At 40.1% G+C, this 24,484-nt stretch overlaps 2 protein-coding genes across 3 annotated transcripts; both read left to right on the top strand.

Moving 5' to 3' along the window:
* The first annotated feature begins 7,188 nt into the window (after positions 1 to 7,188).
* gtf3c5 (general transcription factor IIIC subunit 5) lies at positions 7,189 to 14,069 on the top strand. Of its 2 annotated transcripts, XM_022768023.1 has the most exons (12): positions 7,189 to 7,204; positions 7,381 to 7,595; positions 8,144 to 8,342; positions 8,488 to 8,698; positions 8,966 to 9,149; positions 9,425 to 9,529; positions 10,637 to 10,751; positions 10,955 to 11,035; positions 11,678 to 11,766; positions 11,874 to 11,956; positions 12,268 to 12,410; positions 13,766 to 14,069. In XM_022768023.1, the coding sequence occupies exons 2-12, from the start codon at positions 7,395 to 7,397 to the stop codon at positions 13,948 to 13,950; spliced, it is 1,596 nt and encodes a 531-aa protein (XP_022623744.1). In that variant the 5' UTR covers positions 7,189 to 7,204; positions 7,381 to 7,394; the 3' UTR covers positions 13,951 to 14,069. The 2 variants fall into 2 exon arrangements, with proteins under 2 accessions (XP_022623744.1, XP_022623743.1); XM_022768022.1 differs by lacking the exon at positions 7,189 to 7,204 and having other exon boundaries at positions 7,233 to 7,595.
* A 5,103-nt stretch (positions 14,070 to 19,172) lies between these two features.
* LOC111238495 (bile salt-activated lipase-like) lies at positions 19,173 to 23,163 on the top strand. The gene is made up of 11 exons (XM_022768038.1): positions 19,173 to 19,284; positions 19,565 to 19,712; positions 19,996 to 20,115; positions 20,199 to 20,396; positions 20,497 to 20,627; positions 20,806 to 20,913; positions 21,056 to 21,170; positions 21,747 to 21,933; positions 22,090 to 22,293; positions 22,564 to 22,773; positions 22,874 to 23,163. The coding sequence occupies exons 1-11, from the start codon at positions 19,219 to 19,221 to the stop codon at positions 23,055 to 23,057; spliced, it is 1,671 nt and encodes a 556-aa protein (XP_022623759.1). The 5' UTR covers positions 19,173 to 19,218; the 3' UTR covers positions 23,058 to 23,163.
* Positions 23,164 to 24,484: the final 1,321 nt, after the last annotated feature.

Here is a 24,484-nt window from a genome sequence, read left to right as displayed (position 1 = left end):
CAGCTAAACATCTTCGGTTTCTGGATGAATGAGATATAACATATGATGCAGGATCAAACACACTTAGACCATTTGCAAATGAAAGGGTGGGATCACAGTTTCAAGTGCAAAAAGTTTATTCATGGGTGAGTGGGGGAGAAGAAATCAGTGTATGAACAGGAAGGAGAAGAGATGTGAGGGCTTACTGTCTGGCAAACAAATCTGACGGCTTTATGCAAAATTTGTTGATATTGCCAGGGCAACAGGGACTGTTGTGATCCTGTGAAACAGTTAGGCCTTGTCGCTGCATCCTGGTGTGAGGAAACAGAGCAAATCAAAATCCTGCACAGGTAACCCAACAGAAAAGACAGGCAGAGGATCATCTTGGGTGGGACTAAACAAACAGGACATAGGTCCTGAAAGGGGAGGGGCAGCACTGTGGGGGTATAGCCTGGGGAAAAACGGGAGAAATTGAAGAAAGCGCGCAAGCCTGTGTGCACCTGTAATTCCTTCACTGGTGAACAGGTGTATGGGTGGGAAAAGCTTCATGCAGTGGAGTACTTTTGATTTTTTTTTTTTTTTTTTTTAAACACAGATGTCAGACAAAGTAGCAGAAGAGGACTGTGGTGGAGCTGTTTATGTGGTTTCCCAGCCTTTGATCATTTGCATATATGTTGCCTTAGGGTCTGTGGTATCCCAATAGTTGCACATTTGCCTTTCTAACTGTTCAGATCTCACTAAGCTTCACTGGGAAACAGAGCAGTCAGAAATGCAGTAACAAAAGAAAGTTTTTCTTGCACAATATCTTTCCTTTTTATTTTTGGCTTTATTATTGTAAGAGGAAGCTTTGCACATCTATTCTGTGAGGCAGGTAGGAACGGGATGTTTTTGTTGGATTTTATTATGGTCACAGTGAGAGAGAGACAGACGGGCTGGGGAGAAAGGGGATGACATGCAGCAGAGGGCTACAGGCTAGACTTGAACCTGGGCCGCTATGGTACGCGCTTTATACCAGGTGAGCCATTGGGGCTCTCAGCATAATACCTTTAATACATTTTAAAAGTGCTATTTTCAGTGTGACAGATATCCATAACATGTGAGCAAGGCGCTGCCTGGACAGTGGAGTTACAGCACAATCTGACACCAGAAACAGGCTCAGCTCTAACAAATCTACCAAATCTGTTCCATCTTGTAAAGATCAACCAACAAATTAAAAAAATCAAGACTCAAACATCAGTTCTGTGTTGTCAAAACCAACACAGCCCAATACAAATGCAGCTCTGTGTCTCTATCTCTCTCACACACACACTGACTGAAACAGCAGGTAAAGACTTGGAGCACAGAGCTGAAATTTGTCTTGCAAATTAGTTCCATGCAAATGAATCCTGGCCTGTGCTGTGGAAACACTGCAGAATGGATGGATGGCTGGCTGAACATGCCCGAGGCAATGATGACACATTCATGGAAGACAGAGCGGGAGATCCCCACTTTCTCTCCTTTATGTAGATCATAGAAATATCATGGGAATCTGAGAAATCATTTAATGTTGTAAGATACCTGTACCTGCTTTGTTTTGGACGTACACATCCCCCCTCTCTCAAAAAAAAAAAACACTTTTACAGTTGCATGACTCAGATTCTTCCTTTTCTACATTCAGTCTGTTTCTATGTGAGCTGATTCATCAATATAAGATTCACATGACTAGAGCGACTTGTTTCTCTGTGTTTCTTAAAATGTTCCCAGACGTAAAACCTTCCCTCTCTTGCAGATCTTTCCATAAAATCAGGGCCAAAATGTGAAATGAGCTGAATAGAGCCCAAGAACGGAAACTGGTTCAATAAGTTCAACCATTACAGTAAACAAGGAAACAATATGAAATAATATGAAATACTATGACAGCACAAATATCAAATTTCTCTCTGAGACTCTCTAAAATTTGAATTCAAGGAAGTTGTGGCTTTGGTTACAAGATGAAATTAGATATGATGATACCTTATTCATTTCCAGGGAGAACATACAGCAGCAGAGAGACTGTCCTCCTGTGAAAAACGAGCCCACAGGTCGTTTGTGCAGCAGCTTATTACGACCTAAAGTTACGTTTTATTGCTAGGCGACATCTAGTGGTCGTAGTAATTATGACAGGAGCAAAGGGAAAAGTGCGGTGATGTAGTATAAAGCAACAAAGTCCACGTCAGGAGGAGGTTAGAGTGGATGGACGGGTCAACAAAACTCAGGAATAAGACACAGGAGATCGGTTTTCGATTTCCATGTGAAACCAGTACTTTATATTGTTTTTATTATCCATGACCGTTCGTCGTTATTATTGTAACCTTGACAACAAAGATCGTCTGATGTTGAGGAAGTACTTATTTTAACCCAAATAATGATCTTTTCCTAACCCTTAGTGGTAATGCCTAAACATAACCAAGTAGTTTTAATGTCTAAACATAACCAAGCCATGACCGTTATTATACTAACCAACGTTCGGTACTCTTGGTACAGTCATTTATTATGGTAACCACGACAACCAAGGTCTGGTACTGATGCCGTCGTAGGGGCTTCAAGTATTAATAAACCAAAGAGATGCTGTTTATAGAAAAGAAAAAATGCTTTCACAGAATGTGCTTGTGCATAAAATTACTGCATTGCACAAAGGATCATAATGTTATTTTATAAAAAATATAAATGTTATAGCCTATATAATGAAATAGCAATATTGTTTGTGTATGGTGTAAGTGTTTTGTTGTTGGGAGTGACCCAGAACATACACGTTTTATTAATAAAACGGCAAAATAAATTATAAGTCATGATTATATAAACAAGAAAGCTTTAGAATTGTGCTGTTTTTGTAAAGTCGATTGTTAATGTTGAATGGCATGCCAGTGATCCATCACTTTGTTCTTAAAACAGACAGAATAATCCAAATATAAAAATAAACTGTCAGCAGATTTCCTCTATATGACTGGACACAGGAAGATGCTGCTGTATGATCACATCCGCTGCTGTCACACAGTGTGGGGGGGTGTGATACTACTTGACTGCCAATAACACTGTGTTGTGGTCCTGCCCTCCTACAGATAAGTGCAGCGATGACGTCTGGAAAAGGCTGCACCCAAAAAGTGTCATACAAGCGGGATGAGAAAGAAATAGATCAACATTTCTTGAGGCTGCTTTTTCTAGGACACAACCTTCACGTTACATCCAGCCTGATGTTATTATAAGAGGAGCTCCAACACTCCAATGCAGGAAGCAGAAAAAAAAACTACTTGCCAATGTAGAAGATGCTCATGAACACACAAGTGTGAGCTTCAGAAATCATTTTAAAATACCAGTTTCTCAGCTGTGACCTTTAAGCTTATCATCAAGCATCCGCAGCCAGTAAAGGTCCTATTTATATCCCTTACTCACTAGATTTCATTTTGTTGCAAACATTTTAATTTATCAACAAATGTTTGACATGCCAACAAAATGTGTCAGCACCATGGATGTGGTGAAACAGCAGTGGCAAGGGCATCTTAGGTGTACAGCTGTTATGGACATAAGCCATGTGGTAACACGGGGCCACATATCATCCCCTTCTCCGTCCCTCTGTTTACTCATCAAACCTGTCCAATAACTGCAAAATGTTGTTGTTGTTGTTGTTGTTGTTGTTGTTGTTGTTGTTGTTGTTGTTGTTGTTGTTGTTTTTCAAAATAAAGATTTGATGTTGTTTGGCATTGAATAATAATTTATATTTAATTGTTCTTGTTTGCTCAATAGCAGCTGAAATCTTTTTAGTAAAAAAATTCTCCTGCAGGATTTGAAGGCAGCGTCATTTCTACAAAATATTCAACTGCAGTTGTTCCTAACCTCCAGTGGGTCACAAGATAAATCTGAGGGTTCATGAGATGATACACAGGGTAGGAAAGCAGAAATAAAACTTAGCTAGTCTAGCTAGTGGCATGGCTCTGTGGATAGCAGTGTCTGCCAGTCCATTACTTTGGTCCAGACTGAAATGTGACTATTGGATGGATTGTCACGAAACCTTTTCAGGTCAGGTCAAAATCTTTATGACCAAAAACGTTATGACATTCTCACCATTCTGCTTGGTGCTAATTAGCAAATACTAGCATAAATTAAATTAGACAGGGAGAAATATCATAGTGTGCAGACATATTTAAGTTATTATGGGTCACAAGAAAACATTGCTTTGTTTTAAAGGTCACAGGCCAAAACAATGGATAACCACTGGTTTAGTGTACTCTAGGACTTCTTAGCATTTTGAAAGTCGTATGTTATTAAATTTTTAATGTGTGTGCAGTTGTGTGACAACCGTGGGCGGATCTTCACATCAGATCCACTTGTTGAATAAATTACCAGAGTGTAGTGGAGGAAATAACTGATAATCATCCTTCTTTTTGCCTACAGAAAAGTGATAGGCCTTGCGGGCGTGGCCTAATGCCTACATCACACATCCAAACATGGCCATGCATACAGAAAGCCTTTCCAACTGACACACGGCGGCGAGCTGATGGTCCAGAGGCACAGAGGCTGAGGGAAGGGATGACAGGAGAGAGAGGGGATATGCTGAGTGAGAAGTCATTGGGGGGGGGGGGGTGAAATCTGAGGGCAGCAGGCTCTTCCAGCGTGAGCCGGGTGATGGAGGCTGTCTGATAACCTTATCATGGCCTCCCCACACTGTAACGGCTGGAACAGGCCAGCAGAGAGGCAGGGAGGAGCGGACAGGCCCTCGACTGAGATAGCACCAAGAGCTGGATATCCTATGTGTGAGCACCCCCATGAGAAAGAGAGAGAAGAAAGAAAGAGAAAGATCATGAAAATCTTCACTTCACCACAGCACACAACAGATTGTCAGTCAGTGCCCTCTGCCCCCACCTCTTTCCCTCCCGCAAAACACTGAGCTTTGTAACACTGTGATAGACCTGTACAGGCTGAATGTCACTCTTTATGTTTTTATTGAAGTTGATTACAGTTGTTTGCTGTTGATATGTCAATTTGCCATAAAAGGAAGCGCAAGAAGAAAGTAGTAAACTCACAAGAACAGATACAGTTAACACAGTGAAGAGTGCAGAGACTAGAATCTGGCACAACACGCTGAGATTCAGAAGAGAAGTAAAACAAAACCCAAAGGAGAAAAAAAAGGAAAAAATTAAAACCTTAAACAAAAATAACATTTCCAGCCATCTACTTTACACCAATAGTATAAGATCTTTTGAATAGGTATGGACAGCACCAAACAGCAGCCAGACACTGTTAGCAACTAGCTGGTAAACCACAAGGATTAGCAGGAGCCAGATGTTTCCCTCAGGAGTCTGTAGGGACCAAAGAAACAGCTAAAAGAGAGCGCATAATTAACTTCAATTCACCGGGTGGATTCACCAGCTTTTTCACAGCATCTGTTTTCATATGCGATAGCAGGGAAAGCACAGGTGTTACAACACCACTAATTGAAGCTCTGTTTGACTCAAGTGTATCCAGTACAGAGACTGATTCAGGAATTGCTCAGCCAAGTTTAGTTGTAACACTAGTGTGCAAGGGGGAACTGTTACGTAGCCCAAAACAACTAAACTTTCCAAGAACTTCAAAGCTTTACTATTTACTTCTCATTTTGCAAGCTAGCTTTAAGAGTTACATGTACAACAGCACTCAAAACTGGAAACACCACTGAGGATAGACTTGGGCTTTTGCAGGTGCTGGTTGGTCAAGAAATAGGTCATACTCTTAGCTTGTTGTTTAGGTTAGGGTTTTATCTCTACATTTGTGAAAAACAAAGTAACAGTGTGATTTAGACAGCTTTGGAGTTTTATCTTACTGCTTTTTATCTTTAAGCTTTAAGCTTGGCTAAACCTGTCCCTATACTGGAAGCACAGGGATGTAATTCAGTGTTACCAACATGTTACATAATAATATGAGCCTAATTCATTAGTTGCAGTGTTTAGAGTCAGATGCAAAACAGCATCCCATTCACTGCTAACCTCCAGTTGAGGAAGTTATTTTCCCCAATCTCTACAATGTCACATGAATGCACCATTCCAGCAGACTGTCATTTTGCACTCACAGCTCCATTTCCAAAATTATAAAAACACTTAATCAGAGTCCCAGATTGTTCCTTAAAAAATAATAGGATAAAAGAACATAAAAGAAAATCTATATACCGCCAACTCAAATGAAGATGATTCAAAAAAGTGAAATGGCCACTGACCCACATTGTGCAAATCTAGTGTTAAGCCTTGCACTCCCTGAAAGACATGAGAAAAGAGGACAAACTAGAATCAAAGTAAACAGTGTTACACTAAGGCTGTAATTGCCTTTATAACAGCATCTTAAATAAGTTGGTAAACACACAGACACATCTGTTTTTTCAGAGGCTTGTTCCTTCTCTGAGGGGATGAGAGTCTGTTGACAGTTTCTGGGAGGGACAACACGCAAATCCTCTTTACTGAGGTCCTTCTGAAAACAGTGTACGTCTCCTTCTGACAATACAAAGATACTTTTTGCAAATGTTAAAATACCCAGTCCTGCATATGAAATGACAACACATAGGCAGATCACTAATATAAAGTCTTAAAAGTGCATCCACAAAGATTCAGTTACTTTTGTTAATAAACTTTAACGGAGGCATTATTTTATTCCCACAGCCAGATAATTATTTCCTCCACTGGCTGCATTTTGTTTGGTTGTACAGCGCCATCATGTGGCCAGAAGATGTTCAGCAACTGCCAATTCATTTTAGTAGTCTATATGCACATTAAGTTGACTGTTCGTTCGTTCGTCGTCTTCCGCTTATCCGGATCCGGGTCGCGGGGGCAGCAGCCTCAGCAAAGAGGTCCAGACAGCCCTCTCCCCAGCCACTTCCACCAGTTCCTCCGGGAGAATCCCGAGGCGTTCCAAGGCCAGCTGAGAGATATAATCCCTCCAGCGTGTCCTTGGTCGGCCTCGAGGCCTCCTCCCGGTGGGACATGCCGAAACACCTCCCCTGGGGAGGACTGTGACATTTTTTAAAACTGCATATAGAAGAACCAACAATGGACTAATGTAAAATCATTTGCATTATGCAAACACATTATTTAACGATATAATATTTAAGAAAAAAAAATATATAAAAATCACAGAAGAAGAAAAGGGACCATTTTTTTGACTGTCCTGCTTGAATGTTCTTGAAGATTTTTTTTTTTTTTTTTAAATTTGAGTTGTTAAGTCAACGTCTTGATTGATATCAAAAAGAGTAAGTAGAGGATAACTTTTTTGGTTTAATAAAAACCCGCGGAACTGTATGTGTGCACAAGCGTTTCCGCCCGGCGATATTTTGCACTTGGACACACTCATGCTGCGGTAGCTGGGAGCTATGGGTGTTTTAGCGGGCTATGTTTGGTGTTAAGTGTCTTCATTTAAATAACGCAGATAGAAGAAGCAGCATGGCGGATTCCAATGAGCTGAAGTTGGATTTTACTCTGAAAGAACTGACTGTTTCCTGTCCGGCTGAAGATGATGTGCCCGGCAGCTCGTCCACCGTGAAGCTGCAGGACAACAGGCTGGTGTGTGTGGAGTATCCGGCGGTGATAAACAGTGTTCCCAAGATGCTGGAGACTCTCGGGGGTGAACAAGGAGTGTCCAAAGTAAGTAGACCGCAGCTGGGACAAACTGTTGTGGCTATCGTGCCTGTGCCTTTATTATTTTAACTTTGTCTGCTTTAAAACAATGTGTGTCGCGTGCAGACTTCATAAGGTTGAACATTACTCTGTAATGTCAGGCTTTACCTTGATGTGTCTTAAGATAGCCAAGTGCTATGAACTGTAAGACAGATGTGGAGTGTACATTTGTATTACTATTAGACATATATGGTGTTGGGGCATTTGAACTTATATATATTTCAGGGTTTCCTAAACGTTGTCCACCTCTCAAAAGATTGTTGTCTTTAGGGCTGTAGTTTAAATCAGAGAAACAGCAACATGGGGCCATCAACAGCCCCAGGTTGGATGTTTTGTATCACATTAACACATTTTGGCACTAGGCCTAACATCGGTTTTATTTTGAATAATGTGAACTGAATAGAGTCACCTTAGTGGCTGTTTTGGAGTAGCTGATTGTCATCACCTTTACTGTGGTCATAGCTGTCCTCACTGTTATAATCTGATATCTGTCTGTGTTTCTTGTTTATCTACAGACCTTCGCTCACCCCAACCGGCGGCTTGAGCTGCGTTTCCGACCTCAGGACCCTTTCTGTCACTCTCTGTGTGGAAACCGCTTCCCGTCCAGCAACCTCCTCCTTAGAGTGCGGCGGCGGGTGCGAAAGAAAGACCCCAAGGATGCTGAGATCCACATGGATGTGATCGGAGTCATAGGGACAACATACAAATTCCAAGGCGAGAGCAAAAGTCCTTCTCATCTATGAAGTCTTTGAACATCTCAAACCAACAGAATGTGAATTTCAGTGATGTGATCTTTATTAAAGAGACAGGATTTGAACTGATGAGGTGACTGTTCTGATTACATCTTTGTTATTTGCAGGGCTTGCAGACTTTCAGTGCCTCGCTGTGCATTCAGAAGGTGGGAAAGACATGTCTTTATACGACAAAATCATCCTTCGCAAAACAGAGAATCAAGAGTTCTTTGAGCAGCCCATGCCCTTCTTTCTTCCCCCGGCCATCTTCTCACGCCTCGACAGTCCCGTGGATTATTTCTACCGGCCTGACATCCATCAAAAATCATTAGCAGCTCTGTGGGTGAAGCATAATTTTCCTCAGATTTTACAAGCTGACTTTCTTTTGATTTTCTTGTAAGGCAAAAGTTGGGAACATACTACATGAGCCTAAACCCTGATTTGGCCACAACGACTGGTACAGATATACAGCATGGATGGAGTGTTTCAAGAATTTTAAATGGATGTTTTTATATCTATTTTTGTCAATATTGGAAACTCTATGTTTTTAAGTTTGCAGTTTACCAGGAATATATTTATTCTGTGTCCCTTCCATTGTGTTTATAGCCAGATGCCCCTCAACAAGAAGAACTTTATCGGTTTGAATCGTGCTCGGCGGCCCCACAACGCCATTTTCGTCAGCTTCAGCGATGCCACTGTGCCCAGCGAGTGCCTCGAGCCGGCCCGGCTCAACTGGACACGAGTCTGCCTGAAGGAGTCCGACAAAGAGGCTGAAGAACATTTGAAAAAGGTTTGTGTGCTTCTGTGCAACGCACCCTCTGATTACTAAGGTCACTTGCTTACAACAGGAGAATATGTGTTATTGTTGGAATAAGGAGGATCAGATCAGCCATCAGGCTATTTTCAGTAGTCACTCTGTTGACCAAACCATCATAATCAACCAGTTCTCACTCCAGAAATAGCATCTGCTTGAAGTTGGAAACTGTTGCTTAATATTACGCAGGTATGACTTTCCTTCCGTTTCTGAGCTTTTATCTTATCTCAAACCAAACATTTTGTGCCTAGATGTTTGAGAGCCGGCCCATCTGGTCCCGGAACGCGGTCAAGGCCAACATCAACATCCACCCTGATAAACTCAAACTGCTGTTGCCCGTCTTCGCCTACTACATGGTGAGCTGAGGAGACAGCCTGTCCCTGCTAAAGAGTGAGGTTGCATTTTAGGGGGAAAAAAATAAATGCTGTTCAGTTCATTTTCCATGATGTCATTCAGTTACATTTTGAAACAGTGAAACTTAAGTGAAAATACACACCGAAGCCTCAGTGAGGAAGTGAACAGAAAAAGTCCAACCTGAAATCTATTATTTTTTGAATATTAGTGCTGCACCATATGAGGAAAATCTGCGATAGCACTGTTCAATATTTCCATGACGATACAGCCTGCGATAAATAAACAAATATTCGAGTGTGCTTATACAGGTTTGCTGACTGAAGCTGAATGAAGAACACAGACAAAGGTTACTATCGGTCACCTCCTCCGCCCTCCTCCCTCTCCTGCAGGTAACGCTGCTGAGAGTGGGCAGCTGCTGTCTCAGGCTGCAGTTATAAGTTTAAAAAAGTTTGTGTGAAATGAAGCTGCAGTCTACACACAGAAAACTTTCCTTTTAGCTTTTTCATAACAGTTCAGCTACATTCTTGTGCATAGTGATTGAAGTAGTTCAATTACCTTTTGGACATTTTTGTGTAATTAACGACTGAAACTACAAACAACTGTAGGCCATAAAAGGAAAGGACCACTATGGAGATATACCTAGGAAATGCATTGGTCAGGCAGTCACCACAATACACTTGACCTTTGTGTAGTGCATGTGCAAAAGCCATGGGTAGGTGTTACTCACACAGTGACAACATCCTTATGGATAAACCTCCTGAATCTCAGCCTGAGGAAGAATCACCATGGTCACACTGAACCAGCTGGTGATTACAAAACCAAAGCTGATGTTCCAACACTTTCCCATGAATAGTGAGGTATTTCATTTTATGGTTTATGTATGACCTTTGAACAAGTAGGAGCTTTTTTCAATAAACTCAGTGGCATTGTTTGTATATTTTGTTATAATTTTGTATCACGTCAATTGTATATTTGATTTTTTTTTTTACAGAGTTGTTTGAACTACTTTTTCTCAGTAGCTTTAGTTAGCTTTCTGTTCTCTACTGCCATAGAATAATAACATCTCATTTTCCTAAATTCAAGTTAAATTACAGACTTAACTTTTGTAGGTGACAGGACCATGGAGGAGTCTGTGGGTGAGGCTGGGCTTTGACCCCCGAAAGAGCCCAGAGTCCAAGAAATACCAGATACTAGACTTCAGGATCCGCTGCAGCACCAAGCACGGTGAGAGCCTGAGGCAGGACGGGACAAGAGTCAGTGTATTTTGTTAGTTGATGAGCAGTTTGCCAGGGAGTTTTTTAGTTACTAGTAGTAACAATAGTATTTTGTGATATTGTAGAATATTTTTTTCTTATTTTGAATCTCAATGAAAAGTCCGACCTCTCTGCCTGACACTGACTGCTGGCTGCTGTTTTTCCCACATTTAGGCTATTCACTATCTGACATGCCAGTAAAAGCCAAGAGGAGCGCCCTTAACTATAGTCTGCCTATCACATTCAACAAAGCAGGTGAGTGGGTGACTTTATTCAGATGTATGTGTTTATTTAATATGGACGCCCACAGCAAACAAAGCCCTCGCAGAGGGGACAAATGTCTTTAAAGTCCCCTAAACATCATTAAATAACACGTGACCTCATAAAACCCAATCAACACAAGTGATAAAAACAAGCGTTTCCAAGCAGATTGTTTGACCTGAGATATGAGGCTCAAAAAACGTCAATGGCCTTGCACTGTACATGTGCAGTGGGCAGGGCAGGTGAATTAGCTGACAAATAACCAGGTCACAGTTGGCTTTCTGCAGTACCCTGATTTCTTAAATGTTACGTAAACAAGGAACAACGGTCTGTGATCTGGTTAGGAGATTGAAGAAATCTGATTCCCCCAGCTAGAATTCTTGTCCATGTACACACATAGACAAAACAAAAAAAGAAATGAAGAAGCAGCATCACATAGTAAATCACACACTACAGTTAGAATAAGTAAGAAGTGCTTCTAAAATACAGTCAGAGGTTTGTGAGAGTATTGTCTGATTGCATGCATATCCTGGTTTCATGCAGCCGTGTAAACACATTGACAGTAATTAATGGTATATTGTACAGCCCGGCTCACTAAATGACAACATGGTGGAAAAACTGCTGTGCTCTTCCCAGGTCCCCAGCCTGCCAGTGTGATGGATCTTCCAGCTCAGGAGGGTCCTAGTTCCAGTCGAGATACAGCCCCAATTACATACCAGCTGAAGGTCAGTGAAGGTCACGTTAAGTGAACTCATTATTGGAGCATGTCCAAAGATGCTCATTGGTTTCAAGCTGTGATATGGTGATACCTGCTGCTGTGTCATCCCCACAGGAGTCGTCCTATATTTTCAGAGAGGGCATGCTGCCTCCTCACAGACAGATGTTTTACCAGCTCTGTGATTTGGATGTAGAAAGGTACATTACAGTGTTGTGTGTATTATTTTTCATCTCAACTGCTTTAGTGTAATCGAACTGATGCCAGAGTGTATGCAAGTGAAAAGTCCTATAAATTAGAAAAACATGTCGCATCAATTGTCCTACTACAATTAAATGTAATTTTTCAGATTTTGATTTCCGTTTTAGGGATCTTAAAATGTTAAGGTGACTAAGTATAAAGTAGCAGAAAAGGAAAAACAAAAGTAAAGTAATAAAACCTTAAAAGTTCAGTTCAGCACAGCACTTTCCACCACTGTTTGGGTGTAATGCAGCTATTCGTGTGTTTCCAGTATCAAAGAGGTGATTGAGCAGAACTGCGGTAATGAGCAGATATGTAACGAGCGGGACGGCTGGTGTGTTGTTGGCACCACGGACAAGCTGAGGGACATGATCTCAGCCATGATCAAGAAGGTCATCCGAGAACAGAAACCAGGTAAGGGTCACTTCTTGGACACTGTGTCCTGTGTCCTGTGAGATCCATGTGTGCGCACACACATTGTGTTCTTGGTTAGCTTTTGTCCGGCTAGCTTTCTTTGCTCTGTGTAATTTTTCATACTTGTTTTCTTTCAGTAGTCAAGTGGCACCAAATCTTTTAGACTTGTGGCCCTCAAGTGAATCAGTGGCCACTTATGAGTCCTTATCACACTTCATGGCCCAGAATTGTCAACAGTTAAACTTAGGAACGTTGAACGTTGTACAGGCTTACCTAAGATTTTGAACAGGGCAAACATTAAACCTGCTAAACATGAGCATGTTAACATTTTTGCTGTAGCATGCTGACGTTAGCATTTAGCTCAAAGCCAAGTACAGCCTTACAGAGCTCATGTCTGCCAACTCTTAGTCTTGTTTCTGCTTTTAAAGGGGCTATGTGTAGGTTTTCTGTGATGCTGAATGTGGTTTCCTGCCGGGGGCGGGTAGTGGTGATTGTTGTTTGACAAGAGCTTCGGCCATTGTTGCGTTTACAAGACAAGAGGTTATAATACGACCTCTGAGCAGCGGTACTTCTTCAGGGGAGATTGGAGGCTACAGAGAGCCGCTATCAGAAAGTGACAAGATGGACCGGGGCTAGCTGCTCAGCGTGCTAACTTCAGTGGAAGAAAAGACGTAAGATAGCTGTTGCAGAGTAAAGGAATGAAGTTTGATGCTGACCTCACAACGTTTCTTCTAGACTGGTAACAGCTGTTTACGCTGACGCTAGCTCTGTAGCAATAACAAAACTTATATATAGCTCCTTTGCCCCAGAGAGGTGAAATTATGCAGCATTTCACAAAACACTCACTGAAAAGACGTGGAAAGACGTGTTCCTCTCGCTTGCGGGGTGGTACTGCAAACTCTTTTCTATGGAAAGTAGGTTTATCCAAAAAGCTGCTAGTTTTGTTGCCATGTGTGTTTTGTTTTTGTTTTTTATGAAAAAACATTTTTGCTTAAGGGGTCTGAAGCATTTGATAAATGCACTTAATTGGAAACACTGCAGGCTGTAAACGCCCCCCCCCGATAGAAATTGTTTGTGCCAATACATTTTGAAAGAGCAATGGCCAATGGGGAAACTCAACACTTGGGTGACCAACCAATGGTGCAACTTCATGACTCAGTCACGTGGCATTCGGCTGACCAATGGTGTAACTCGATCACTCACTCAGTCACGGACATTCACTTTTATAGAGCTGGCTCCGCTGTTGCAGTAGAGGGGCAGGATTTTGGCTCCTGTAACAAGGAAACACGGCATTGAAAGGTGTGTTAACTAGAAGACCCAATGGTCTGTGATCTGATGTTATTTCTCTCCCCCAGCGATGCCAGAACTCCCCAAGAGAAGCAGACGCAAAGGCGCAAGTTTAAAATCCTCAGTGAGAGATGTGGATGCAGAGGAACAGGAGGAGGAGGATGGTGAGAATGAGGAAGATGACGATGATGAATTTCAGCCATCTGAGGGAAGTGAAAATGAGATGGAAACAGAAATTCTGGATTACATGTAACAAAGGACAACCATTTTGATGACGTGTGTCTTGACTTTTCATATTTTGCAGGGTTTTGTTTCTGTAAAAAAAATTTATGACCCAGTGAAATATAAATAAAAACTTAAGTAGTTCTCGTGGTTTGTGTGAGAGCTGTATCGTCCTTACAATTCAGCTTTAATACATTAATTTCTCAAGAGTGCTGATCAAGATGTAGTCTTTCTACACATCATCAAATACCATTTAAAACAATGACACAAGAGGAAAACAACATTGTCAAGATAAATGCCCTTGAAATAGAAAGATAAAATAGAAAAATCCTGACACACACAAAACAGCAGTGAGTATGAGGAAGAACATGCAAGATATTTGCTTCAAAATGCTACAAACTCCTACTAACAACTCTGTATCACTGACCATTTTACATGCCTTCATTTCATCATGACTTTATTACTGCAACAGTCTTTTTACCTGCTTAACCATAAGTCTATTCATCAACTCCTTTTAAATATCTCCTTTTTTTTCTTTAAAATGTTTTCATGTTTTATCCTACACTAAATTGGTTTTAACTGTTTTTAAAGTGGGGTCCAAAAGTCTGAGACCACTATCCCATTCAATGGAAGGGGAAATTATTGGCACCCTTCACTAATATTTGGTTTCAGAACCTTTGGTTACAATGACTCTAAATGTTTCTTGTAGCTGCTAGAAGCCTCTTGTACCTGTCTGTTGATTTCCGCCATTCTTCCATTAATATGTGTTCAAGGACTTTTTTTCCATTTGCAGGAGCTTCTTTTATAATGGCAGGTTTCAGCTTTCCCCAAAGGTTTTCAATGGGGTTTAGATCAGGACTCATTGCTGTGCATCTTTTCCTTTCCAACCATGCTTTTGTGCTGTTTGGTGTGAAGCTCTGGGTCGTTGTCCTGCTGAACTACCCAAGACTGTCACCTCACATCAAGTTTTCTTACACTGGGTAACACATTTATCTCCAAAATGCCATGTTAATCTTCAGATTTTATTATTGCTTTAATACATTCACTGCCTCCAGTACCAGAGGCAGTAAAGCAGCCTCACAGCATGATGGAGCCTCCACCTCGTTTTACTGTAGGTATGGTGTTTTCCTTGAGCTTCATTTCGTCGCCTATAAACAAACTGATGCACTGCATTCCCAAAGAGCTCTATTTAGTTTCGTCTGTCCATTGAACATTATCCTGGAAAGACTGTGGCTTATCTATGAAACTTTTTGCAAACATTAGTCTTCCCTTTTTGTGCCTTTCTTCCAATAAGATCCTACATGACCTTTCCCATGATGGCGCATGATGCGGGTTAAACCACCACTTCAAGATTGCTCAAGGTCAGCCTCACCAGCCTTGACAGGCTTCTCTCGTTGAGTTTCTACTTAACACCTTAACAGTTTTATAGCTGTGAAACTTCCTGATACAAGCCGTTGAAATGGTTTCAAGATCTCCTATGATTGCCTTGCGGCCTTTGGAATTGTTATGTTTTTTGATAATAGCTTTTCTGATACTCTCAGAAAGCTCTCTGTCTACACCGTTGTGAAAAAGAAACTGGAAACTTTTTGTGCAGTAAAACCATCATTCATTGGTTAATTCAAGTCATACGGACAAACAGGTGTCAGTCTTCTATGTTTTTTAGTTTGTTTGAGGAACAGATATAAATCCCCCAAGAGTGCCAGTAATTGTGTCCAGTACATTTACTTACTACATTTAATGTCTGTATTTTTTATTTTATTATAAGAAAGTGTTTTTGTTGTCATTCAATAATTTTGGACATTTAATTAAATATTTGGATTATTCCAAATTGGTTCATTACCAGCTGTGACAGACTGGCTGGTCAGCCTGAGTGTGTGTTATCATGGTAAAATATGTCCTGCAGTGGGAACTACCACAGAGGCGGTTTTGAGTACTTTGACAGGTGTTTATGTCTCTCTGTCGACAGATATTGTCACCACGATAGTGTCACAACTGTTCAAGATACAGTCACACAAATTTACAGGTGTGCCCATTTAAGTGAATGGAAAGGTGTGTCCAAATATTTTTTATAACACATATATATGAATAAATAAAGGCTATATATTTATATGTATATGGTATGGTACAGATGCTTGTAGCTTTGTGTGGCTTTTAAAAAAAAAATATATATAATTAAATTTAATTGCTGGTGACATTTGTAGCCCAGGTTTGCAGCATTAGGAAAAAGGTTTTACATCAAACGAGGATTAATTGTTGAATCGGCTACAGCAGTGTGACTTTGAGTCCCATTGGACAGCTGTGTCAACTCAGCGAGGGTTGGCTTCCTGGTAACTGTGCAATCACAGCACAGTTAACATCCATAGAAAATATTAACAGATCATCAAAAACACATGAGGGGGAGTGGGGCACATTTCCATGTAATTACTCTTCCATATTACCACTACTAATACTGTATTACTATTCCATAAAAGTACAGAGACCCTCTCCTCTGTGGCAGTTGTCCTTACATCGGTTCACTCCATTAATCAGTTTGCATGATGGCGGTGTCATGTGAGGTGAACGTGCTGCGGCTCATTCTTCGTTTTTGAAGGTTGTAAGAAAATACAGCTACATAAAGACCAACAAATCAAATTTCAGATTACATATGTGATAGAGAGAAAACGAGGGTTTCTCTTTTTTTTTCTAGAGTTATCTTTAATAGCTGTCTAAGTTTTCATAAATAAACAAATCAATATTTCCAATCATGTTTTCAAGAAGATATGATAGTTCATATAAACCTGGTTTGGTGAATGTCCAGGGACAAAGGGAGTCTTTACCTCCTCATCTCTTCACATGAGAAGCTATTGAAGGTTTTTACACAGGTTTGAATGTGTTTTTGAGGAAAGTGCTGTGGAGACAAGGTGGTTAAATATTACATGTTATGTAACAGCGAGAAAAGCAGGGCCACGGACACTGGTGCACACTGGTCGGATGTTGTTTAGGGGAGGAGTCCCCTTTATAGAAGTCTGGCTGACATTTAAGCTGGTTCTGACAGTCTGGTGATGATGGGGAAGCTGGAGATTTTGGTTGCTGTTGCAGTGTTTCTGGAGACGGTCTCTGCAATGTCTGTTAGTGTCACACAAAAACATTTACATCTAGTGTATTAAAAAAAAAGAAAGAAAAAAGACTGTTAAAGTATTCATTTAGTAAAAAATGCTATAATTTCTGCATCTACAGACTTTCTGAAATGCAGGTGCTACTCTTAATTAAGAAAGTAGGATTATTATTTTATTTTTGAGCAATAAATGTCTTTTTTAGACAAACAGTGAAGGAACAGAAGTCTTTGTCTCTTTCATAATATGTTTATAAATTATTACTCCTAAAGAAATTTTTTAATTGCTGTGTTACATGATGGTTTGATTCAAACATATGTATTTTTTCCAAAACATCCCTATTCGTTAATTCAGGTCATGTGGACAAACAGGTGTTGGTCTTATATGTTTATTTGTTTGTTTGAGGAACTAATTTAAATCCGTCAAAAGGCTACCAGTAATTGTGTCCAGTACATTTAATGTCTGTATTTTTTTTTATTTCATTATAAGAAAGTGATTTTTGTTGTTGTTCAGTAACTTTGGGCATTTTATTAAATATTCTAAATTATACAAAATTGGTTAATTATCAGCTGTGACAGAGTGGCTGGTATTGATTCCACCTTGTCAGTCTGAGTACCACAGAGGCCGTTTTGAGTAGTTTGACAGATCTTCATGTCTTTGGAAAGATTGTGTCACAACCGTGAAAGATACAGTCACAGAAATTTACAGGTGTGTAGTTCAGATCAAAATGAAGGCTGACTTTGTAGATTTGTGTGGACAAACCCACGATTCCTGAGTATTCATGTAATAATGTATTAATAACTACTGAATACTCATGGGTTGGGACGTCAACATGGCAGGCATCTCAGCTGGTGTGACCCTATCATATATATACTGTGCCAGTCAAAAGTTTAGACACCCTTGCCCATTGAAGTGAATAGCAAAGTGTGTCCAAACTTTTAACTGGTACTTTATATATATACATATACATATACAGAGACGCAGTATGCATATATGTAGAATTTAATTTAATTGCTGGTTATATTCTGAGGTCCATTCTCAAAGTAATTTCTCTTTCTGTTTTCTTTTCTAAACTTATATAAACTTACTGACGATAGTAAATCATGCAGGTCACATTTTGGAGAGATAGTAATGTCCACTTTAATTTACTGATGTTGTTACTTATTGTAGGCTATAATGAAGGCTATTTGTAATCCAGGTTTGCAGCATTAGGAAAAAGTTTTTACATCAAACGAGGATTAACTGTTGAATCGGCTACAGCAGTGTGACTTTGAGTCCCGTTGGACAGCTGTGTCAACTCAGCGAGGGTTGGCTTCCTGGTAAACAATTGCAAAAGTTGGAAAATCACTTCTCAACTCACATAAACATTTGCCATGTGGACATGTCTGTCTGATTTACTGTGTTTAACTCACTAAATACCTTAAAACAATTTCTATGAATATTCATATATTACTATAACTGAAAACTCTTCCTAACTGTGCAATCACAGCACAGTTAACATCCATAGAAAATATTAACAGATCATCAAAAACACATGAGGGGGAGTGGGGCACATTTCCATGTAATTACTCTTCCATATTACCACTACTAATACTGTATTACTATTCCATAAAAGTACAGAGACCCTCTCCTCTGTGGCAGTTGTCCTTACATCGGTTCACTCCATTAATCAGTTTGCATGATGGCGGTGTCATGTGAGGTGAACGTGCTGCGGCTCATTCTTCGTTTTTGAAGGTTGTAAGAAAATACAGCTACATAAAGACCAACAAATCAAATTTCAGATTACATATGTGATAGAGAGAAAACGAGGGTTTCTCTTTTTTTTTCTAGAGTTATCTTTAATAGCTGTCTAAGTTTTCATAAATAAACAAATCAATATTTCCAATCATGTTTTCAAGAAGATATGATAGTTCATATAAACCTGGTTTGGTGAATGTCCAGGGACAAAGGGAGTCTTTACCTCCTCATCTCTTCAAATGAGAAGCTATTGAAGGTTTTTATACAGGTTTGAATGTGTTTTTAATGTAATCAACAGTAAGTATTGAGGAAAGTGCTGCGGAGACAAGGTGGTTATATATTACGTGTTATATAAAAGTGAAAAATGCAGGCCCACAGACACTGGTGCAGACTGATCAGATGTTGTTTAGGGGAGGAGTTGACTTTATAAAAGTCTGGCCGACATTCAAGCTGGTTCTGACAGTCTAGTCATGATGGGGAAGCTGGGGATTTTGGTTGCTGTTGTGGTGTTTCTGGAGACGGTCTCTGCGACCTCTGTAAGTGTCACACGTATACAAAAATTCTTTCTGCATTTACAGACTTTCTGAAATGAACTCTTAATGAAGAAAGTATAATTCTTATTTCTAATTTTGAGCGATAAATTACTTTGATAGAAAGATAGGAACAGAAGTTTGATTCAAACATATTTATTTTCTCCAAAACATCCCAAATGGAAACTGAGAAATCAAACCTGAATGCAACATGCCGGTCTTTTTCATTCAAAATTTTTGGTGGACTACCACATCAAGTTTTTTGATGTCTGTTTAATTTCTGTAGCTTGGGGTGGTTTACACCGAGGGAGGGATGGTGCAGGGCGAGAACATTCGTCTTGGGTTCCGTCGCCACATGGACGTCTTCAGGGGGATTCCCTTTGCTGACATCCCTGGAAGGTTTGAGAAACCAAAGCGTCACCCTGGCTGGGATGGTGGGTAGACTGATCTTTTCACCCACTGGATTTTACATTTAAACTCATATTAATAAAGTTTTCTTGCTCAAGAATTCACAGCAAAATGTTTTATTTTTGCTCATCCAGTCAATTTTGTTCATTATTGTTTTAGTCAGAGCATGTTATCTGAGTCTAATTGTTATATCCATAGAGGTTATTTAGAATCAGCTAAAGGCTTAAACTGTATGATGAAATTTGTCATGAAAACATGAATAATTTTCAAAACTCTTATGCTGCTCTTACACTGCGTTTCATTCATCAGGTGTCCTGAAGGCCACTGAGTTCAGGAAGAGATGCATTCAGGTGAACGTTCTCATGACTGACACCAGAGGAAGTGAGGACTGTCTTTACCTTAACATCTGGGTTCCTCATGGCCGCTCAGGTAAACATTGACAGAAGCTCATAAAATATGATCCGCAATAGATCAATACCACAACTGGATCTAATCTCTCTCTCTGTCTCTAGTTTCCACAGATCTGCCCGTTATGGTCTGGATCTATGGAGGAGGCTACCTGGCAGGAGGATCGATGGGTGCAAACTTCTTGAACAACTATCTGTACAGCGGGCAGGAGATTGCAGACAGAGGAGATGTTATTGTGGTGACTCTGGGCTATCGTGTGGGAACTCTTGGCTTCCTAAGCACTGGAGACTCTAGTTTGCCTGGTAGATGCCACTTTATTCTTCCACAGCAGTGACAGAATTGTAAAAATTCTAGTGGATGGTGACTGGGAAAATTTTGTAAATTGTTCCATCTTCTTGTCAGGAAATTACGGTATGTGGGACCAGCATGCAGCCATCGCCTGGGTGCACAGGAACATTCGCTCTTTTGGAGGAGATCCTGACAATATGACCATCTTTGGAGAGTCTGCAGGTGGAGCTAGTGTTAGTTTCCAGGTGAGAAGCTTTTTTTTTTCTGGACATTTAGCTTACTGTGTGCATTGAAGCAGAAACACCTGAGAGGCTGAGTGAATTATCGAAACATAGATGATAAAATGCAGAATTTGTACATATGAGTCTAACCTCATTTAAAGAATGCACTAAAACATCTGATTTTCTGTCTGTCTGCCCACAGACACTCACTCCTCACAACAGAGGGCTGTTCAAGAGAGCCATCTCCCAGAGTGGAGTCGCCCTTTGCCCATGGGGCGTAAACAGGAACCCCCGCAGGTTCGCTGAGGAGGTACATCAGAGCTTCTCTGAAAAGTTTGTTTCTTCCATGCAACTTTGAACCTTCTTTTTAGAAGTGTTCATTGGCATTTAAAGGTGGACATTTATCTTTGGGCCTGGAAAACAATTAAGGATGACTTGAACCCTCTTCCCAGGTTGCACTGAAGGTCAACTGCCCCACCAATGAAAATATGGTCGCCTGTTTGAAGATGACTGATCCTGCGCTCCTAACGTTGGCCGGCTCTCTCAAACTGTCCAGCTCACCCGATTGTAAGGACTACACTCTACACAAGTGAAAATAGACAACTTTCCCCTCATATAGAAGAATATAGTACTTTTCACCATTGCTCACCACTTTTAAAAGGCCAGTGCCATGAAACACGTTATTTGTTTAAACAGACGATTAATTGTTTGTTTCTGGCTGCTAGAGGTTAGGGTTAGCAACATGGCTATCACTATCAGTCTGGTCACACTCCAAAGCGAGAAACAACCATAAGAATCCCAGTTTGTACTAGAAACTGCAGTCTCTATGCTATGATAGAGGCATAAAACACCCTGTTGTATTAATAAGTAGGAAGGTTTTGTCATTTACTCATCTAGTAGATATTATGCCAACTGAAAGGAAGTTTTGAACCTTGTCAAGTCCTGGAGTTCTCTCAACAGTCAAACTGGCCATAGGAACTATCTATACAAAGCTCAACAGTAAGGAAAAAAACCCTCAAAGTTTGTCCCAGTGAAAATGTCTTGGGCTGAATTTACAACATTTACTTTATAATGATAAAAAAAACACAACAAAGAAGTTGTCTATTGTCACTTAAAGAGTCTGATTTTATCTGCCTCTGTTAGACCCCCTCGTACACAACCTGGCCCTGTCTCCTGTGATCGATGGCGACTTCCTGCCTGATGAGCCTTACAACCTTTTCCACAATGCTGCTGATGTGGACTACATCGCTGGAGTCAACGACATGGATGGACACATCTTCACTGGTTTAGATGTTCCTTCAATCAACTCCCCTCTGGTGGACACCTCTATGTGAGTTCAAACCTTTTGATCAGTGTGAAACATTGACAGTTCAATCGATTTACCCAGAGCAACAAACCTTTGTGAGAACTGTGGAGCATAAACATTTTTGGCGGCAGAGAGGTGTTTTATCAGGCTTAACTTTCAAACCTTCTCTTCCGAATGCAGTGACGATCTGAAGAGGCTTCTGCGATCCTACACTAAGGAGAAGGGCCAGGCTGGTTTGGACCATGCCTTCTCCACATACACCTCAACCTGGGGATCAAATCCCAACAGGGAGACTATCAAAAAAACTGTGGTGGAGATTGGAACAGACTACATCTTCTTGGTTCCAACACAGGCTGCCCTCTACCTTCATGCTGCCAACGCCACGTGAGAGCAGAATCTTACAATAGAGCTATAGTTGTCAGTATATATATATATATATATATATATATGCCCTTTCATTCCCCACATTGCTTTAGAAGGGGAATAAAAATTAGCTAAATTAGCTAGAAGTCTATCATTTTTACCAAACTCCTGTAATGGCCCTGGTTTGGGATTTCATAAGAGAAGATTTAATAAGAATTCAGATTTTAGGTTTTTTACTCATCTTTCTCTTTGTTATTGACACATCCCCATACTTTTCTTCTTTCACCAAAGAACTGGTCGTACGTACTCCTACCTGTTCTCTCAGCCCAACCGTATGGGCGGCATTGGCAGGCCCTACCCCAGCTGGATGGGAGCCGACCACGCTGATGACCTGCAATATGTGTTTGGAAAGCCTTTCGTCACACCACTGGCATACTGGCCTCGCCACCGTGATGTCTCTGGCTACATAATCGCCTACTGGACCAACTTCGCCAAAACTGGGTATAATTCTGCACAAGGCATAGAGCATTGCAGACATCAAATAAACTTCAATCAAAGACTGAAATAGAAAACAAAACCTGTTTTTTGCTTATGCCCACAGAGATCCCAACAAAGGAGGACTGCGTGTGCCCGTTACCTGGCCCAAATTCACCAGCACTGGACACCAGTACCTGGAGATCAATTCTAAAATGGACAAGAACTATGTCAGACAGAAGATGAGAATGCGTTATGTGCATTTCTGGACCAGCGTCCTGCCCAACTTACCTATAAACTTCTCAGAATAAAGAGCTTTTGCAATCACCTGTGCACCTGCACTTTGGACATGCAGGTCTAAAGTATCACGTCAGTATTGGTTCATGAAAAATAAATTGGTGATGAATAAGTATTGTATTTTTTTTGGTTTTATTTATTAATGTGTTGTGCCTCTATAAATTTACAATAAACCTGAATAGTGCCAAACAAATAGAATTTGTATGTAAAGCACATGAGTTACTTTGAGCATTTTTAGGTCAGCAATGATGACAGATGGTACTGCTACTACTGTGATGTAATTTAATTTCTCAGTGGTGTGTTAACTTTATAATGCAAAATAAACAAAATCAAAACAGACAGAAAAAAAATTATGACATTGATGTACTTTATTAGTTCGATTAAACTTTGCTGCCACTTTGTTACCAGTCTATCTGAATTAGCTAACATATAGTTAGCTTAATCAATTAATTCATGTTTGTATAAAATGGAAAAAGGTGCTATAATATAGGAAATTAAGACAAGGCCAAGTCAATAATTTCCACATTCAAATTAAGAGTCCATTGTTTTCCTGTGTCGGGATACAAAAGAAATTGACACGTTTCAAACAAAGCTTTTAGAAGTTATTACCACTGCTAAAACACAGATGTTTGCCACAGAAACAACCGAAATGTTTTTGTTTATTTAACCCAAGACAAATAATTGAAACAATCAAGAATATTAAATGAAGACCGTGACGAGCTATTTTAGGTGACAGAGCTAATGTTGGCAAGATGCCTAGCTAAGTAAGCTAACTTATTAGCCACTATTTGTCATGCTCCCACCATTGGTTTACTATTTCCTACTATTTCTTCTGTTGTCATAAAGAATAGGGAACTAAAGACTAGTGTAGGTTAAATAAATGGATTAGGAAAACCAGATAACAACCATACAATTTTAAAAAGTCAGCATAGTCAGACTGAGCTCTGTCTACTGACATTGCTATTACCCCTTCAAAAAGAAAACAAGGTCCTATTTGTATTTGTGAATATATTGTATGCAGTTTAATATATCCTATGCAGTGATTTAGATCTTTTGACTGCAACAAGATTACTAACCTCACCAACCATACTTCCTGATTTATGTATTAAGAAACCCACGGGTTAATTTTTTTGTCTTGGCTTTTTTTAAATGACAAATTACATTTTTGTAATATTTTTTCATACTGGTAGAGCTATTTTTTTTTTTAAAGTGCTGCGGATATAAGGCACATATATATTATATACATATATAAGGTAAGAGGCACCAAGTGTGATATATTTTTGCAAAAAACGACATTAACTACCATGTGTAACGTTTAAGCATCGCTCAACTAACTGGTTGTGGTTGTAGCTTGCTGGCTACCCTGCTAATGATAGCTAATCACATCAGTTTCTAAAACACTGAATGTTACCAAATTTTAATTTTGTGTGGCTAGCCATCC

The sequence above is a fragment of the Seriola dumerili genome, unplaced genomic scaffold, assembly GCF_002260705.1.
Source record: "Seriola dumerili isolate Sdu_G_001 unplaced genomic scaffold, Sdu_1.0 BDQW01001387.1, whole genome shotgun sequence".
Taxonomy (NCBI): domain Eukaryota; kingdom Metazoa; phylum Chordata; class Actinopteri; order Carangiformes; family Carangidae; genus Seriola; species Seriola dumerili.
The sequence above is the reverse complement of the archived record's forward strand: the minus strand, read 5'-3'. Positions and strand labels throughout refer to the sequence as shown.

Coding starts and splice junctions, on each gene's coding strand:
- gtf3c5 (XM_022768022.1), top strand. CDS start 7,344: ATGTTTGGTGTTAAGTGTCTTCATTTAAATAACGCAGATAGAAGAAGC. Junction 11,767..11,873: donor CAATTACATACCAGCTGAAG/GTCAGTGAAGGT, acceptor TCATCCCCACAG/GAGTCGTCCTATATTTTCAG. Junction 11,957..12,267: donor TGTGATTTGGATGTAGAAAG/GTACATTACAGT, acceptor GTGTGTTTCCAG/TATCAAAGAGGTGATTGAGC.
- LOC111238495 (XM_022768038.1), top strand. CDS start 19,219: ATGATGGGGAAGCTGGGGATTTTGGTTGCTGTTGTGGTGTTTCTGGAG. Junction 19,713..19,995: donor GCGTCACCCTGGCTGGGATG/GTGGGTAGACTG, acceptor TTCATTCATCAG/GTGTCCTGAAGGCCACTGAG. Junction 20,116..20,198: donor GGTTCCTCATGGCCGCTCAG/GTAAACATTGAC, acceptor CTCTGTCTCTAG/TTTCCACAGATCTGCCCGTT.